We start from the raw sequence: 17194 nt of genomic DNA, 5'->3' as shown, positions 1-17194 counted from the left end.
AGTACATTCAGCAGAAAGATCACTATACTAAAAGTCAGGCTATAGTCTTAGCACTGTCTCTTACCACATGACCTGGGAAAAATTAAGTAATTTTCCTAGGCCTCGGTTACTTTATCTGTAAAATTCTGGGATCAAATAGGTAATAATTAAAATTCCTGTCAGCTCTATTAGAAGCAGCATTCCCTTTGTTATCTCCAAAAATTAGACTAAAGTTACAAATATGTAAGAACTGAAATAGAATATTTGTAGCAAGGGAGAACATTTCAAAAATGTATGAACTATCCTTACTGTATACATCTGGTAAGGGGATTTTTTTTTCTCATAGCCCTTACCATTATCTGAGGTTCTTTGCTTTTATGTGACTTGTTCATTAGCATCCTCTCTCTGCTAGGACCTAAGCTCTTAGAGGACAAGGGGCCTGCTGTCTTCCTCACTATAGTCGTCTACGCTCTAGAAGAGCACTCTAGCTGTGAGTAAGTACTCAATAAAACATGGGCTGAACAAGCAAATCAAGTGTGCCATGTATTTTACAAATAATAATAGAGCCATTTATCTCTCTTATCTGACAGTATTAAGAAGCGGTTCTGCGTGTATGGCTTAACAGACTCTCCGGAGTGAAATCTTCACACTCCTAGACAATCACGTATGAGGAACCTCAGGCTCAGAAGTTAAGGACTTTACCAATTACAACACTCTGCATTTATGCATCTCAGATCTTCTACCATGACATTTAGTGTTCTTGACACAGAATCAATCTTACATTCTATAATACAGAGCTTGGTTACATCAATATTTTCAAGTAGAAACACCTCTAATCAAGTCATAACATGGCCTAATATTTAATCTTTGGGATTAGTGATTAATTACAGGGAGAGTTAATACATTCACAAAGTGTTCACTGTGGACTACTTTTTAATCAAATCATATATGTAAGTAATAGCTCAAGGAACATCTTAACACAGGGAGAAAAAAATCTACATTTTTACTCAGCATTTGCTACTTATTTCAATAAATGTATTCTGCCATCTCTGCACATTAGCTACCGTAGCTCTGAGATTAACCTTTCCTGTTTGCTTGTGCCTGACCTCAGGGCATCCTAAATTACTCAAAGCCATTCTGATGGCTTTAATTTATGAGAACACCTCCAAATATTCATCTTTTAAATCCTGAAAATGATTATCCCTGTACAACAGTGGCTCTCTTTTTAATCTTAGCTGATAACTCTGATTAAACACATCCAAAGGCTGATTACCCCCACTGTGGTTAATGCCAGTGTCACTGCTAACTACTTATTTCACAGCGGGAATTGCCTTCAAGAGCCCATTTACATTATTACCTAGAATTGATTTACACTGTTATTTCCTATTGATCACATAGGAAATAGGAGGTATAGACAGCGTCCTCTAAAGGCTTGCTATGATGGCAAATAATGCAAAACACAGCTGTTTAATTCTACACTCAGCCAGTAATACAACAGTGTAAACACCAGTTGCTTCCAAAAGGTAGATATTTTTTAAAAGACAACATTTAGTATTAGAATCATTAAGTTATTTCATCACAAAGTCATTTGGGGGTGGACTCTATGTTATCACAATGGGTCAAAATAAGAGAAAATGAAAGAAGCTAAGCATAGGACAGACATGTGGCATGTGGATACATTAAGCAAAGTTTGGCCCCTGTGCTTTCTTATACTGCTAGCCTTTGAGCAGGCAGTATGTTTGGTGATGGGATAACAGAGATGCTAAAAGCAGCAGGAGCACTAGCTCTGCAGATTCCTGGAATCATGTTGTTCTCTCTTGAGTGTCTTCTTGCTCGGTTTCCTGCAGGGCAGCTATGATTATGACAAAGACAAGAGGAGATAAAAACAATGCTTTCATTAAGTCCTCCGGTAAATATGTATCAAGAGCCAACTCTGTTCTGGGTACTATGTCAGATGCTAAGGATATCAGGGGTAAATGAGACCCATAGGACGCCTTCCCTTCTTAAATGTTATTTTGTCTAAAAAGACAGGTAATAAACAAATAAACACAGATGTCATCGCTAGTGGAAAATGCTATAAAGGAAAAGAAGAACGTGTCAGAGTTCTCTTCAAAAAAAGCCCTAATCTGTGACCCAAATGGATACCTGTGTTGTAAAGCCAAAAGAAATCTCAAGGCAAGGGTGCTACTGGATTCCACCACTCTCTAGGGCAATGGCCCTCACACTTGAGCACGCAGTAGAGTTACTTGGAGAACTTGTTAAACCACAGGGTTTCTGAATCAGTAGGTGTGGGGTGGGGCCTGAGAATTTGTATCTAACAAATTCCCAGGTGATGCTGCTGCTCCAGGAACCACGTTTTGAGAACCACTGCTCGGGTTTTTGGAATATTTCTGCCCTTCTTATTTCCACATTCAACATGAGGATCACTAAGGAGATTAAATGTATGAAACTGCTTAATGTAAATGAAAAGGGTGGCAATTATGGAGAAATAGATTCAAATAAAACCTGAACTCCTTAAGCGCTTAAAGAAAATGAGCCAATCAGAGTTGATTTTAGGAGGAACAATCCCATCTTCCTCTTCAGAAAGGAAGATGATTTTATGATCTTCAAAAGCGGCTTTTCTCTTTGTGTAATATAAGTCATTTAATTATGGAAGGGGCTCATGAGGGCCCTCAGGTCTTCATCAAAGGCTGGCAGAGTCATACTCCTAGCAGCATGCCCACTCCACTGCTTTCACAATCAGACACCTGCTGGGAGAGTCCATGATGGCTGAAATCAGGTCACCCTTTGCAAAGGACTAACTCAGAACCATCTTATGAATTACCTGCTCTAGAAACTGCATTTCCTGTGGACTGCAGGCTCCTTTGCAGCTAACACCACTGGAGGAAACAAGGAACAAAGATTTGCTTCCTAATACTCTGGTGGTTTAAACTGACTCTCCCCTGAGAGACTTGACTTACTCACTTCCCAGATCTGGCCCTATTGGGAAAAATCACCATATTTTTCTAGGCATTCTTTTCAAGGTGGCCTTATTATTTGAAAGATTTGAAAGGTTTCAGATCATCTTCCCAAGGTAATGTTCTCTTGAGGCAACAGAAGCAAGGATGTCCCAAGGAATAGAGGGTAGGTATTTTAGTCTCAACTTTATCAATTTTGATCTGAATAAGTAGTAATACATTTAATAAAATTCAATATTTAGTCTCTCTGAATCTCACCTTTCTTACTTTATAAAAAGGGAAGATTGGCCAGGCGCTGTGGTTCACACCTGTAATCCCACACTTTGGGAGGCTGAGGCCAGTGGATCACCTGAGGTCAGGAGTTTGAGACCAGCCTGACCAACATGGCGAAACCCCATCTCTAGTAAACATACAAAAATTAGCTGGGTGTTGTGGCGCATGCCTGTAATCCCAGCTACTCGGGAGGATGAGGCAGGAGAATCGCTTGAGCCCAGGAGGCAGAGGTTGCAGTGAGCCGAGATAGCGCCATTGCACTCCAGCCTGGGCGACAGAGCTGGAATCCGTCTGACTCAGGGAGAAAAAAATAAAAATAAAAGTGCAGATTGCCACAGACCAGGGGCTGGCAAACTTTTTCCACAGAGGCTGGATAGTAAACACTTCAGGTTCCGTGGCCGTAAAATCCCTGTATCTACAACTCAACTCTGCCATATGAAAGCAGCCATAGACAATATGTAAACAAATGGCCACAACTGTGTTCTAATAAAGCTTTACCTATAAAAACAGGCAGCAGGCCTGGCTAACACCTAACAGAGACTCCTTTCCCAGCTCAGGGATCCTTGGCCACCACGATGCCTCTAATATGGATTTAGTTTGTTAATGGGAGCAACAGATTTATTTTCCCTGTACCTGTATTTCTCTTTGTGTTGTAAGAAAATATTACTTGTCATGTCACCTCCTCATAGGAATTTCAAAAGGACTGATGAGCTACTGTTTCAAAGTACTATGATTTCTTGATAAAGGGCAGAAAAGAAGTACTAATTATTATCAACAGTACATTTTAAGCTACTATCATCTGATTATTATTGCACCTGGGAATAGAATGTGAATTCTGATTCATACCACTCATTCAAACATATTATGCTATGGTCTCTCACCTTAGAGTTTCCCTTCAAATGATTAATGAAAACCTTGAGTTAGTCAATATTACCCCTTGATGCCTTCCAAAGATTAAATAGAAGAAATAAAAGAAACAGATTCCACCATTTCATTTACACAAGTTTAATATTTTTCCATTTATCCTTGATGACTATTCAGCCCTGAAGCCTAAGAGTGAAGCATTCTAAAGAAATAAAATAGACATGTGAGCTATGCTGAAAACCATCAAATAAGGGTGATATGGTTTCTTTATTTTTTTTTTTTTTCTCCTTAGGAGAAACTCCATTAAGAGTAAATTTTGGAGACAGGAGACTTTGTAGTATATATATGTTAAAATATGTTTTTTAAAAACACAATGGATAATTGACACTGATTTCACAATTTATTATGAATATTAGCATAATTTTTCCTTTATATTCCACCTACTGCCAATTATCAACCAGGTTTGACACTTTCAATAACTAATTCATTTGTTAGATATTTCTCTAGTACCTGTGATATACAAGGTACTCTGTTATAAAAGTGGGAAGTTTGCATATCCAACAATAAAAGGTAGCATGTGACAAGTGCCCTCAGTATGTTAACATGAAGTATTCCGGAGTGTGAAGAAAAAAGAAGGCATTTTTAGCTGAGGTGAGGCGAGAAGACTTGTTTCATGGCAGAAGTGATATTTGAACTGAGTCTGGAAGACAAGTGAAAGGAGCAAAGAAAGAGCTTTCTAGATAGCTCAGATACAGACCCCATGCACAGACACACCATTGTGAGCAATTCATATCGTACAAAAGGTTGTAAGTAGTTCAGTGGAAGGCCAAAGGTAATCAGGCTAATGAGTCTGTGTTTAAGGGAAAATCCACTATCGGATTTTGAGAGGATTAGAGTTACGTTTTATTCATTCATTCATCAAATATCTTTTGAACCCCTATTATATATCACACATTTTTTTTATTATTATACTTTAAGTTTTAGGGTACATGTGCACATTGTGCAGGTTAGTTACATATGTATACATGTGCCATGCTGGTGCGCTGCACCCACTAACTCGTCATCTAGCATTAGGTATATCTCCCAATGCTATCCCTCCCCCCTCCCCTCTCCCCACCACAGTCCCCAGAGTGTGATATTCCCCTTCCTGTGTCCATGTGATCTCATTGTTCAATTCCCACCTATGAGTGAGAATATGCGGTGTTTGGTTTTTTGTTCTTGCGATAGTTTACTGAGAATGATGGTTTCCAGTTTCATCCATGTCCCTACAAAGGACATGAACTCATCATTTTTTATGGCTGCATAGTATTCCATGGTGTATATGTGCCACATTTTCTTAATCCAGTCTATCATTGTTGGACATTTGGGTTGGTTCCAAGTCTTTGCTATTGTGAATAATGCCGCAATAAACATACGTGATATCACACATTTTTTAAGCTATATGAATATAGCAATACATTAGAAAAATGCAGAAAGAAGAATCTGTGCCCATATTCTGGTAGACAGAAACAGATAAGAAACAAAAGAAATAAGTAAATGATATAATGCTATTTGAAGATTAACTTTACAAGTAAGCAATTACAAATTTAAAAACTGAAGCAATTATAAATAGGTTGGTTAGGGTGACACCTGATGTTACATTTGAACAAGAGTTTGAGATAGGTAAGGAACAAGCCATGTAGGTATCTAGAAGAATAGAAATCCAGCAGAAGGAATGCCAGTGCAAAGGCTTTGAGGACCAGGTTCACACAAAGCAGCCTGTGTGAGTGGGGGAAGCACAGAAGGAGATGATGTAGAGAAGTAAAGGTCACATCATGTAGAGCATTGTAGACAATTTTAAGGACTCTGGATTTAAGAATGTTAATTTACTAGAAATGTGCAGAATAATTGCAGAAGGAAAAGTATTAGAAGTAGAGGCAAAAGTGTTTTTAAAAAACTATTTTTCAGGTGAAGAAGTCTTGAAATAATTCACTCGTTTGATCCTTCATTTATTCACATTAATTCAGCACATATGTAGGAGACACTATGATTGATACTGACATTGGAACTGATTGAGATAGACAAATCTTGCCTACGTGAAGCTGACTACTTGGCGGAATGATGATAGCATGAATAGAAATGTCCCATATGTCAACAAGCTTCTAAAAATCTATAAAAATTTAAATTGCATTATGAATTCAAAAATATCTAATATTGTAGAGAAGATTCCCAAAAGATCCAATTACATAAACAATCCTCCATCTACTTTCTAAGTCATTTCCTTAGCAATAGCCTTCAATGAAATATTGACCAATATTCTTTCTACCCTTAAGATTTCTTTTGAAAAGAATGATTGGATATTCTTAACGTCAAAAAGAAATCATTCAAAACATCCAAGCAGTGAAAAGTAAACTAAATATCTGGGGCTTATCATTCTACTAATTATGATGAGTCACAGAACACAGAATACAAGTATAATTAATTCAAATACAACCATTTATGAATAGATTAATTTAGCAAGCATAAAAGAGGCAAAAACCAGTTCAAAATTATCAAGTTTGTCTGTAACCCAGACAATAGCATTTTCCAAACAAATTGCTGATGCATGAAGATATTATCACTTGTGGCTGGATGACTGGCTTTAGTACCCCTATAATGATAAACCCGCTGTCTCAGAGGACAGATAGGAACTAGTCTCTGCTGTCAAACTGTCATGGAATTATTAAATATGGAGAGGAAAAATGACCCAAACAGTATGTAATGAGCTCCCTTTTCATTCTCACTACAAAAGCACATCTGTGGATTGTTAATGACTCTGAAATGGATGAACCAAATTGATGAGAAAGAAAAACATCTCTCAGGGATAGGGAAAGGGAAAATGAACACACACAATGTTTATCAAACATAATTTTAAATATAAGGGCTTGTGAAAGTACTGTGAAATATTATAAAGTGGCATAAAAATGTAAGCTATTATTACCATTTTCATATTGCTTTCCTTGCTTTCCTTTATGCTTTTAATATAAATCATTAACCTTTTAAATATATAGGAAGAAGCAAGACCTAGTCACAAATATTCCATGTTTATGACTTTTATGAGGTGGCACTGCAATGCCTGTCTGGTAATTTCTATTCTATTGGATGAGTTTTTACTAAACATGCCCTGTGGGCTGCATGCAGTGACTTGAGTATCTGTCGGCTCTCAGGATCTCAGCTCTCATGGATTCTGTAGCTAGTCCCATTGACTGACTGGTCATTTCTAGCTTCATTGTCCCAAAAGATCCATTTGCCCCAGGATGCCCATGAAAGCCACACTTCAGTTCAAAGTTATGACTCAAGCATTGGAATTCTTCAAGCACTGGTATTGACTCACTGATCTTTGTTCCTCAGTGCCTGGTATTGTGCAAGTCTTCAATAACCCTAAAATAAGATGAATTGTATTCAAAGGAAACTGAATAACTTATTCAAAGGGATGTCAAACAGATACAAGCACATTTAAAAAATTATCACAGTGTGAACCCATACACTACAGCCACCATTTTATTTGGGCGTATTTAATGATTCTGAGTATACTGTTCTTTAGAAAGTTCAGATTTGGAGAAATTTGATTTGTATTTTAATACATAAAAAAGAAAACAGTGAATCAATAGGGGACTGGGAATATTACTTGGTTTAAGGACAGATACAAGTCTGAAAACAGTCAATAATCTTGCTATTATTGTAGCAGTCAACAACCTTGCTTGTTCTCAGGGCAGTGTAAGTTGGGTAAATTATGAAGGTAGCATGGTATTAGAAAGCAAAAGAACCAATATTTGTAAAAATAGCACTATATGATTCTGGAGAGAGAAATCACCGTTAATACCCAGATCATGACCTCTGAGTTACAAAGAGAACTGCTCTAAACACTATTCTACACAAAGGGTTTGTTTGACACAAGTACATATTCCAAGTAGTAGTGAAGAGCCATTTGGCACATGATTTGACTATTTCACACTAGGTAAAGACACTAACAGAGAAAAATAAATGAAAAATCATTAAAGGAAAAATTAAACAGCATATATAGTTGATATACAATCAAGCTTCACTTACCAACAGGAATATGGTCTGAGAAGTGACTCCTTAGGTGATTTCATCGTTATGTAATCATAGGGTATACTTACACAAACCGAGATGGTATAGCCTACTACGCACCTAGACTATAGGCTATAGCCTATTGCTCCCAGGCTACAAACCTGTACAGCATGTTACTGAACCGAATACTGCAAATAATTGTAACACAATGGTAAGTATGTAAACATAGTTAAACATAGAAAATGTACAGCAAAAATATAGTACAGGTTGAATCCCTAATCCAAGTTTTGAAATTCAAAATGCTCCAAACTCTAAAACTTTGCGTGCCAACATGATGCCACAAGTGGAAAATTCCACACCTTATCTCAAGTGACAGGCCACAGTCAAAACACAATCAAAACTTTGTTTCATGCACAAAATTATTTAAAATATTGTATAATATTACACTCATGTGTATAAGGTGCATATAAAACATAAATGAATTTTGTGCTTAGACTTGGGCCCCATCTCCAAATTACTTCATTTTGTATATTCAAATATTTCAAAATCTGAAAAAAAGATCTGAAATCCAAATCATGTCTGGTCTCAAGCATTTTGGGTAAGGAATACTCAGTCTGTATTATAATCTTATAGGACCACCGCCATATATGTGTTCCATCATTGACCAAAGCATCGCTACGCAGTACATGAAAGTACTTTCACTGAAACCATTATGAACAATATAGGATGCAATATTATATTGATAAAGAAAAATACTGTTTTAATATATTACTATTTACTACAAGTCCTCAAATTTAAACATACCTTTACAGTAATCTTTAAAATATAACACGTTATTCTCCATTCACACACATCCACAAGAAATTCACTGTTATGACAACCTGTCTATATATAACCCATAGTATCCTATAGGTTGTATTATAAATTTTCATTCATATTTTCTCCACTGCTAAAACAAAAATCAAAACCAGCTTCACTTTTACATAAAATGTATTCCACAGATCTCAGCAGTATCATAAGAAGTGGACGAATGTGATAATCAACAAATTGGTGTCTCAATTTCCAGGTCAATATATACCTTAATGATGCAATGAAACCCTCTACCTCCAACCTCAGGCCCTGAAGATTACGGGATAAAAAAGCTATGACACTGACCATCTTCTCTCTAAGTGTTTTATCCCATACCATGCCACCCAGTTGGTTGAATCACTAAGCAACAAGGTCAATCAAATGCAATACTTCTCTCTATTAAAATATAATGGAAATTTTGACCATTCCACATTCAAAGAGCAAACACATTCTCATGCTGACAACCAGATTTCGTTGGCTTTTCCTGAAAGCAAAGTGTGACAGATGCCTTGGCTGTAATTGCCAATCAGCCTTTACATGGCAGCTGGAAAAACAATACATCACTTTGATCTCCTTTGCTCTAAACACATCCACAATCAAGAAACCTGAACAAGGAATAAGAAATTGGCATCATTTCCAGGAGCTGTCACTCTGTGGCACTTGAATGCTATAATGTATATTTTGCTCATATTTTTATTTCCCTTTCAGAGACACTCTGTCAAAGACTTGAATAGTTAAACATCATATGTGTGTATATACATATATATATAAAATATACACAGTATATGTATATTTTATATATATGTATATATTTGGAGACATACTTGGAAAGCACGTTTTTATTACCATGTACAAAATCTCAACTCAAGCACATTTAATTAAATACCACCACTGCCATTTCCTTTTCCAGTTATACACTGGAGTAAAACAAGTTAAGATGTCTCATCTGGTTTTGAAACAGTATTCAGTTGTACTCACATTTTGCAGGCAGGTCATAGCCACATGTGATTTTTGCATGTCCAGTATCACAGCCATTCAGGTTACGACATTCAGCTAGCAAACAGGGGCCGGCTGCTCTATGAATACAGCCATCCACTAAGGGAGAAAGAAGAAAGTTAGCTTATATTTGGCATTTGGAAATAAATATAAAGCTCAAGATGGGAAGAGGAAAAGAACTCAATTTGTTCTTCCTGTAAATAACCATAGCCCATGGAAGAAAACCCAGGGTGTCCAATGTTTCAAACACTAGCTCGTTTGTGTGTGTGTTGGCGGGGGCAGGGGGGTGCGGTTATGTGGTGAACAGAAGTAGAAGGGTTATAGAAGTTGTGTGCTAGTTAAACAACAGGTTCTCTGGGGTGGGAGAATCCTTGATATGTAGCATTTTTCCATTTCAGTGGTATAATTCCTTTCCCCATATCTAATTTTAAGCTATTAACTTGATGTCACTGAACACAGGGTTGAGAAGAAATGCTCACAATTGTCTCTCTCTCCCGAGCTGGTACGTGTTGCCTCTAACACACCACAGGTTAGAGAAGAAAAAAGTCAGTAAGAAACCTAGAAAGGTACTCTGAAACATTTGTGCTCACCTCAAAACTGAAGGAGTAGAATTAAAGCTACCAAAATCAAAACCAAACCTTTGAGCAACTTCTCCCCACAACAGAATGACACACACATGATTGTGTTTCTGCAGGGTGTCTGACTGGGTGCTGCGCAAGGGTAGATTAGGTCTTGATTAACACCCGTAAGACCACCCCTTACTCTCATTTGGCAGGGCCTGAAGCAGAACTTCAGTGCTGCTCCGACTCTGCCAGAGGGGCAGGCTTTGTGCCCGTGACCAGCCTCAGGTCTCATCAGCTCTCTAGCTTTACATCTGGGCGCCTTTGACATCCAGGCATCACAAATTACCTTTTGAGAGCACAAATTTGATGTCGCTGGAAATTAAAGTTCTCTGTGTGTGAGTGCACAGGTAGAAGGGTAGAAGACTAAAAGATCACAGACACATAAATTAGGAAATTGAGGATTTGGGGGTTTCGTTATTATTGAATGGGCCCCTTGGATAGAAAAAAAAAGCAAGATTATAAAATAAAGGAAAAGAGAGAGTAGTAGTAACTGGAATGTGAAAATAGATAGAATATTAGAGGTCTGAAGACTTCTCCTCTCCACAGTCCGTAACACCATGTAATTGATCCTTGATCTTTATTATCATTATCATTATTATTATTTAAGACGAAGCTGGATATGGGACAGGCTATTGGCACTAAGGGAAGTATAACTTGTCTAATGTCCAGGTTGACTTCTGCTGCCACTGCGTGGCAGGGAGGCATCACTTTTGGCCTCACAAGTGTTCCAGGGAAACAACATTATCTGGGCTTTATTACTTCACCACTTGCATATCACCAAAGTTTGACAATGATCCTCAACCTCAAAGACACTCACAACAAAATAAATTCACTCCAGACTACGCTACACTGCACGTTTTGCAAAATCTAGGTTGAAATCCAGACTTAAACATTTACCAGATATGGCATGCTCCAAGCACTGGTTTTCTTACAAGTCCTTGTCAATAATGGTAGTATCTCACACAGTTACAAAGTTGTGCATAAAATTTGAATAATTTTGTGCATGGAAGGCATTCAGCATAGTGTCTAGTACAGTGTTATGTGTCCCTTTGGTGGTAGTTATCTTAAGTACTCTAAATCAAAATTTTGTGTAAATTTTGAAATAATTCTTCTTTATTTAAAAAGAAGAAATAAAGGCCGGGCACAGTGGCTCATGCCTGTAATCCCAGCACTTTAGGAGGCTGAGGTGGGCGGATCACCTGAGGTCAGATGTTCGAGACCAGCCTGACCAACATGGAGAAACCCCGTCTCTACTAAAAATACAAAATTAGCCGGGTGTGGTGGTGCATGCCTGTAATCCTAGCTATTCAGGAGGCTGAGGCAGGAGAATTGCTTGAACCTAGGAGGCGGAGGTTGCAGTGAGCCAAGATCGTGCCATTGCACTCCAGCCTGGGCAACAAGAGTGAAACTCCGTCTCAAAAAAAAATAAATAAATAAAAATAAAGTTTTTTCTCTTACAAAGAAACATTAATATATTTTGTTAAAATTCTTTCAGTTAGCATTTTTACTTTTTAAATTTATTACATGAAATTATTAACACAAGTGCAAAAAACACATATACAAGGATGTCACAGTTGCTTACAATAGTGAAAACTTGGATCTACTCAGATGTCCACCAACAGGAGCTGGTTAAATAAATAAAAGCCCATCAATGCCATAGACTGTAATACACCACTTAAAATGAATAGACCAGCTATAAGTAAACAGAGTCCTTCAAATGAAAAGATTTCTCAGTGAAAATGCCAGGTTTAGAAAAGTACATATAGTATGGTTACCATTTTGTTTACAACATTATATACACACACGTACATATATATATGTACTGAATATACATATATATGGATATATATGTAATGTAATATATATATGTAATGTGTATATATATATTCAGCACACACACATATATATATGTACTGAAACTATATGCAGCAGTTGGTGATATTATTATGAGATGGGAAACAGAGGGTGAGATTACTGTATAAGGGAAAAACTATGTCCTAATTTCTCTATATATGAAAATTTTTTACAAGAGCTTTAAGAAAAGTATTTTAAAGTAAATGTTTTCTTGGCAAAGAGATAATTAGTTACTTTCAAATAGATAACGAAAATAGGATTTCCTAGTATACTTAATCATATGCTGTCAAATATTATCTGCATTATTTAGATTGCTCCTTAATGCAGTTTGCAGATACCTAATTCTCAAAATTTTCATGGTTATCCCAGTATTCCTGACTGCATTCGGGCAATGAAAGTCTAGCTGAAGAGCTATTTAATAATAATAACTATAGCTTAAATGTACCAAATGCATCAATGTGCTGGGCACTGCACTAAGGACAACCTTATAAGGTAAATATTAATTTTATCATCTCCATTTCCTAGGATCTTAGGTTAGTAACTTGCTTACATTCACAAAGTACTCACAACGTGATTCAAAACCCCAGATTTATCTGATGTTGCAACCATGCTCCTAACCATTATAAATCACTGTCTTCTCAATTCCTGCATGTGGCATATCGAAGCACTCTATTACATTACTTGTAAATTCCCATCCATTCTATTTATGACTTATAATGTACACACAATCAAATGTACAGATTTTAAGTGTGCAGTTTTGACAACTTTTAACAACTGTGTGCATTTATGTAACCATGATGCTAATAAAGACACAAAACCTTTCCCTGAACCCAAAAAGCTACCTTGTGCCCTTTCCATTCAATTTCCCCTCCCCTCACCCAGAGGGAGTTCCTGTTCTGACTTTGATCACCAGAACTGTTTTACCTGCTATATAACTTCAAACTTTATATAAAGATAGAGAGACTGCCTTCTTTTACTCCACATATTAAATATTTCTGAGATTCACCTGTGTTGTATATATTTAGACTTCTTCCTTTTTATTTCTAATACTCCATTGTTGAATATGCTGTAATTTCTTTATCCATTCATCTGTGAATAGACATTAGACTGTTTCTAGATTTTAGCTATCATGAATCAATCTGCATACTTGTATAAACCATCTTGTAGCTATATGTTTTCATTTCCATTGGACAAATATCATTGAGTGAAATTACTAGGTAAGTATATATTTATTTTATAAAGAACTAACATAACAGTTTTCCCAAGTGATTACCATGTTACACATAACCCCAGCAATGTAAGAGAGTTCAAATTTTGGCAGTCCCTTGTTGTCATCAGCCTTTTTAATGTTGGTAATTCTAATGACTATAAAGGAGTATTCAATGCACATTTCCCTGATAATTAATAATGCTAGATGTCTTGCCAAATGTATATTGGCCATTCATATATCTTATTTTTGGAAGTATCTGCTCATGTCTTTTGCTAATTTTTGTTGTCTTTTTATTACTGAGTTGTGATAAATCTGTTATTAATTCCATTTCACTTTTTAAAGTTTCAAATATTTCATTTTTTTCATTCTTGAAATTTCCATTTGGTTCTTCTTCTTACTGTTTTCCTATGACTCCTGAAATTTCTGATCTCCTCATCCATTCTATTTTATCTAGTCATGTAAATTCCTTAACAGATGTGACATAGTTATTTTAATGTCCCTATGTGCCAATTCCATTATCTAGGTCAGCTATGGGTCTGTCTGTATTGACTCATTTTTCATTTGACTCTGGAATACATTTTCTTATTTCTTTGCATGTCTAGTAAATTACTGATGGCATATTGAAACTTGTGTATAATATATGGTAGAGGCTTTAGATTCTGTTATCTTCTATTATCTTAGAAGATTCTATTATCTTCGAAGTTTGTTCTAGCAGGCAGGTAAAATACTGCCAAGTAATATGGAAGTTTCGTTAAGGTGGGTCTATTTCAATTTTTTCTTAAGTTCTGCGATAAATCCCTTAGTGCCAGGATGTAGTCTTTACTCCTACCGCGTAGCCCTTCTGGAGTTTCAGCGGAAAACCCAAGATGTTAGCCAAGCCCCCTCTAACCTGGAGAGAACTAAAATTCCAAATTCTATAGACATACAGTTAAGAAGCTGCTGAATTATTTGCTCAGTTATTTACACCTTCTAGCTTTCATTTTCTTCCTAGGCTTCTTAGAGTCTTTCTCTGCATATGCATAGACTCAACCAAGGATTAAAGAGGGATTTATTTGTAGATTTTGGGCTCCTTCATCTGTGACTCTCTCCTTTCTGGCATCTCCTCCTTAATTCCTATTCTGACAATCCTGAATTCAGTCCTGTGGTTTCCCATGTGAATAACTATTGCTTTCTATTTCAGCCCTCTCAGCCACTTACCATATGAGTTAAGTAGGACCCTCAGGGTCCAAGTCACATGTTCTCTTAAATGTGGCTCTCACTCAGTTTGGTTCCTTATGTCACAAATAGAATCTCTCTTATTTCAGCCTATTTTAAGTTACTTGCTAGTGCCAATAAACAATTTCTGTTGTTGCTTATATTTTGTCAAGAATTTCTAGTTACTATTGGTATGAAGGTCATCTGATACATGTTAGTCTTTCATTATAGAACAATGGAACTACATAACACACTTTCAATTAAAATATGATCTCCTATTATTTCAGAGCTATATTTGTGGCACTTGAAAAAAAAGCATGTGGGAGAAAAGGGCAATGGTAATATCAATTGTATCAATTCTATGCTCAAAAGCAAGTCTTTGAAAGACAAAAAGGTAATACCCCTATATGTACAAACTCAATATAAAAGTTTAAAATTCTCTAATCTATTGTCAATTCTGTTGCTAGACTTATTTTTCTAAAATGTGAGTCTGATCTTACTGCTTCCCTATTAAAGTCATGTTTGTTGTTCTTCATATCTTACATTGTAAAACACTAATTCCAAATTATGGTGTTTAAGCCCTTCATAAATGTTGTTCCAACTTATCCTCCCAACTCTCATATCCTCCTACACTTTCTCCCTTCACATCCTCTGATTTGGCCACACCCATGACCTTGCTGTTCTCTAAAGGCACCATGACTTCCTTTGCACGGTACCCTCTACCCAGGCTTTCTATTCCCTCTCCTTTTCTGCCTAGCAAGGTCTTTCCCATTTTTCAATTTCTATTTCAAATGTTTTCTCTTTTAAGAAACCATTTACAACTGGACAAAATAAATGTCTCTTTATGTTCCCATCATATTCTGGTTTGCACCCTTATTGTCATATTTATAAACTGTTTTATAGTTATTACATAAACACAGCAGAATGCTTATATGCTAAAAGTCTGTTTCCCACCTTAGTCTCAGTTTCTTGAAGAAACAGGAGGTGGCTTATTCTTTTGTATATCCCCACCTATCTTAATAAATGACTCTGTAACTGCTTAATACAGTTGATTTTGATTCAATTAAATGTGGGAGGAAAAGTAATGTTGTTTTTTTTTTCTGATAATACTGAGGAAATGGTTAGTTACTCAAATCCAAGGAATTAGAAAGTAAAAAGTAAAGTCAAATACACAGCTAGTGTTGTCATCACAAATCTGGTGATGAGGTTCTATATTAGAAGTGTTATAATTCATTGAATCTGAAAGTTCACCCCCTTCTCCACTCAGGTCTAGTTCAATCTGCAGAAAACCTTGCCTTTTGACTTCACAAAGGGTCAGAATAAAAAGACAGCAGGCTGAATAGTGGCAAGATGTGGAATACAACACAGTAGCACTTCTCACATCTACCCTGGGGAGGCAGATGGGGAGGAGACCCATAGTTTGTACTCGGGCTGACACAGATCGTCTAAACCTAATCACCACTAAAGAAGAAAAGAATAGAATCCAAGATCAGAAATCTAAAAGAGGGAAAAAAGTGGAATACAATCTTCTAGAGAGCAATAGGACTGTCTATGCTTCTTATCATACCAAAAATATATATATTATAGGAAAAAAGACAACTAAGCTCCATCAGTAAATAGAACAACAATATATAGAATTTTTCAAGACCACTGTGGCTAGTCTGCTGTTTGTTCACCAAAGCCCATTTGGTTTTATTCCTGGGCTACATGAGCAAGACAGTACTTCCCAAACACTCTTGTAATTTTAGGGGGTTGTGAGACTGAGTCCTGTTTAAAGAGTATGAGTAAAAGTGATATAACTATTTCTACATCCAGTCCATAAAAATCCTGCACAAGGTCCTCCATATGACCTTCCATTGTCTGCAGGCTGAATGCAGGGGCTCAGGCAGGACACCAATGACCCAGGAGATGGTGCAGCAACCAGACAAAATGTTTCTGAGTCCCTAAATGACTGTGTGGAACACAGCTCCACTCCCACTTCCCATACTAGACTGTGAATCAGGTGATAAACCTTTATTATGTAGAACCACTACAATTTGGGGATGTTTGCAACACCAGTTTGCCTTAACAAATACATTCATTTCTGTTGTAAATATCATGATGGCAATTTTTGTTCCACTGGATCACTGTTTTTTTTAAACTTGTGCAAAAAAATCAGCTTTTATTACTAGAATGAATGTATTGGCCAAGCTCATTGCCCTAGGTATGTCTCAGAGTCCTTAATCATGCTGGAGTCTGAAGACTCGGTGAGTACCCAAAGCCAAGCTCTCCTACTCATTCAAATAGCTGTTCCTCCTACTTAGTGACTGAAACCAGACTAACAGAAGATTAAAGCAGAGACTTAT

The 17194-nt window shown here is 36.7% G+C and overlaps 1 protein-coding gene across 8 annotated transcripts in view; it reads right to left on the bottom strand.

Moving 5' to 3' along the window:
- MACROD2 (mono-ADP ribosylhydrolase 2) overlaps positions 1-17194 on the bottom strand; it is a 2054393-nt gene that overhangs the window by 1354092 nt on the left and 683107 nt on the right. For all 8 annotated transcript variants that reach the window (XM_055105084.1, XM_055105083.2, XM_055105081.2 and 5 more), the window contains exon 5: positions 9951-10067. In XM_055105084.1, coding sequence (XP_054961059.1) covers positions 9951-10067 — 117 coding nt within the window. The remainder of the gene's footprint in view (positions 1-9950; positions 10068-17194) is intronic.

Source organism: Pan paniscus, chromosome 21, assembly GCF_029289425.2.
Source record: "Pan paniscus chromosome 21, NHGRI_mPanPan1-v2.0_pri, whole genome shotgun sequence".
In the NCBI taxonomy this organism is placed as follows: Eukaryota; Metazoa; Chordata; class Mammalia; order Primates; family Hominidae; genus Pan; species Pan paniscus.
Note: the sequence above shows the minus strand (reverse complement) of the source record. Positions and strands in the feature narration are given on the sequence as shown.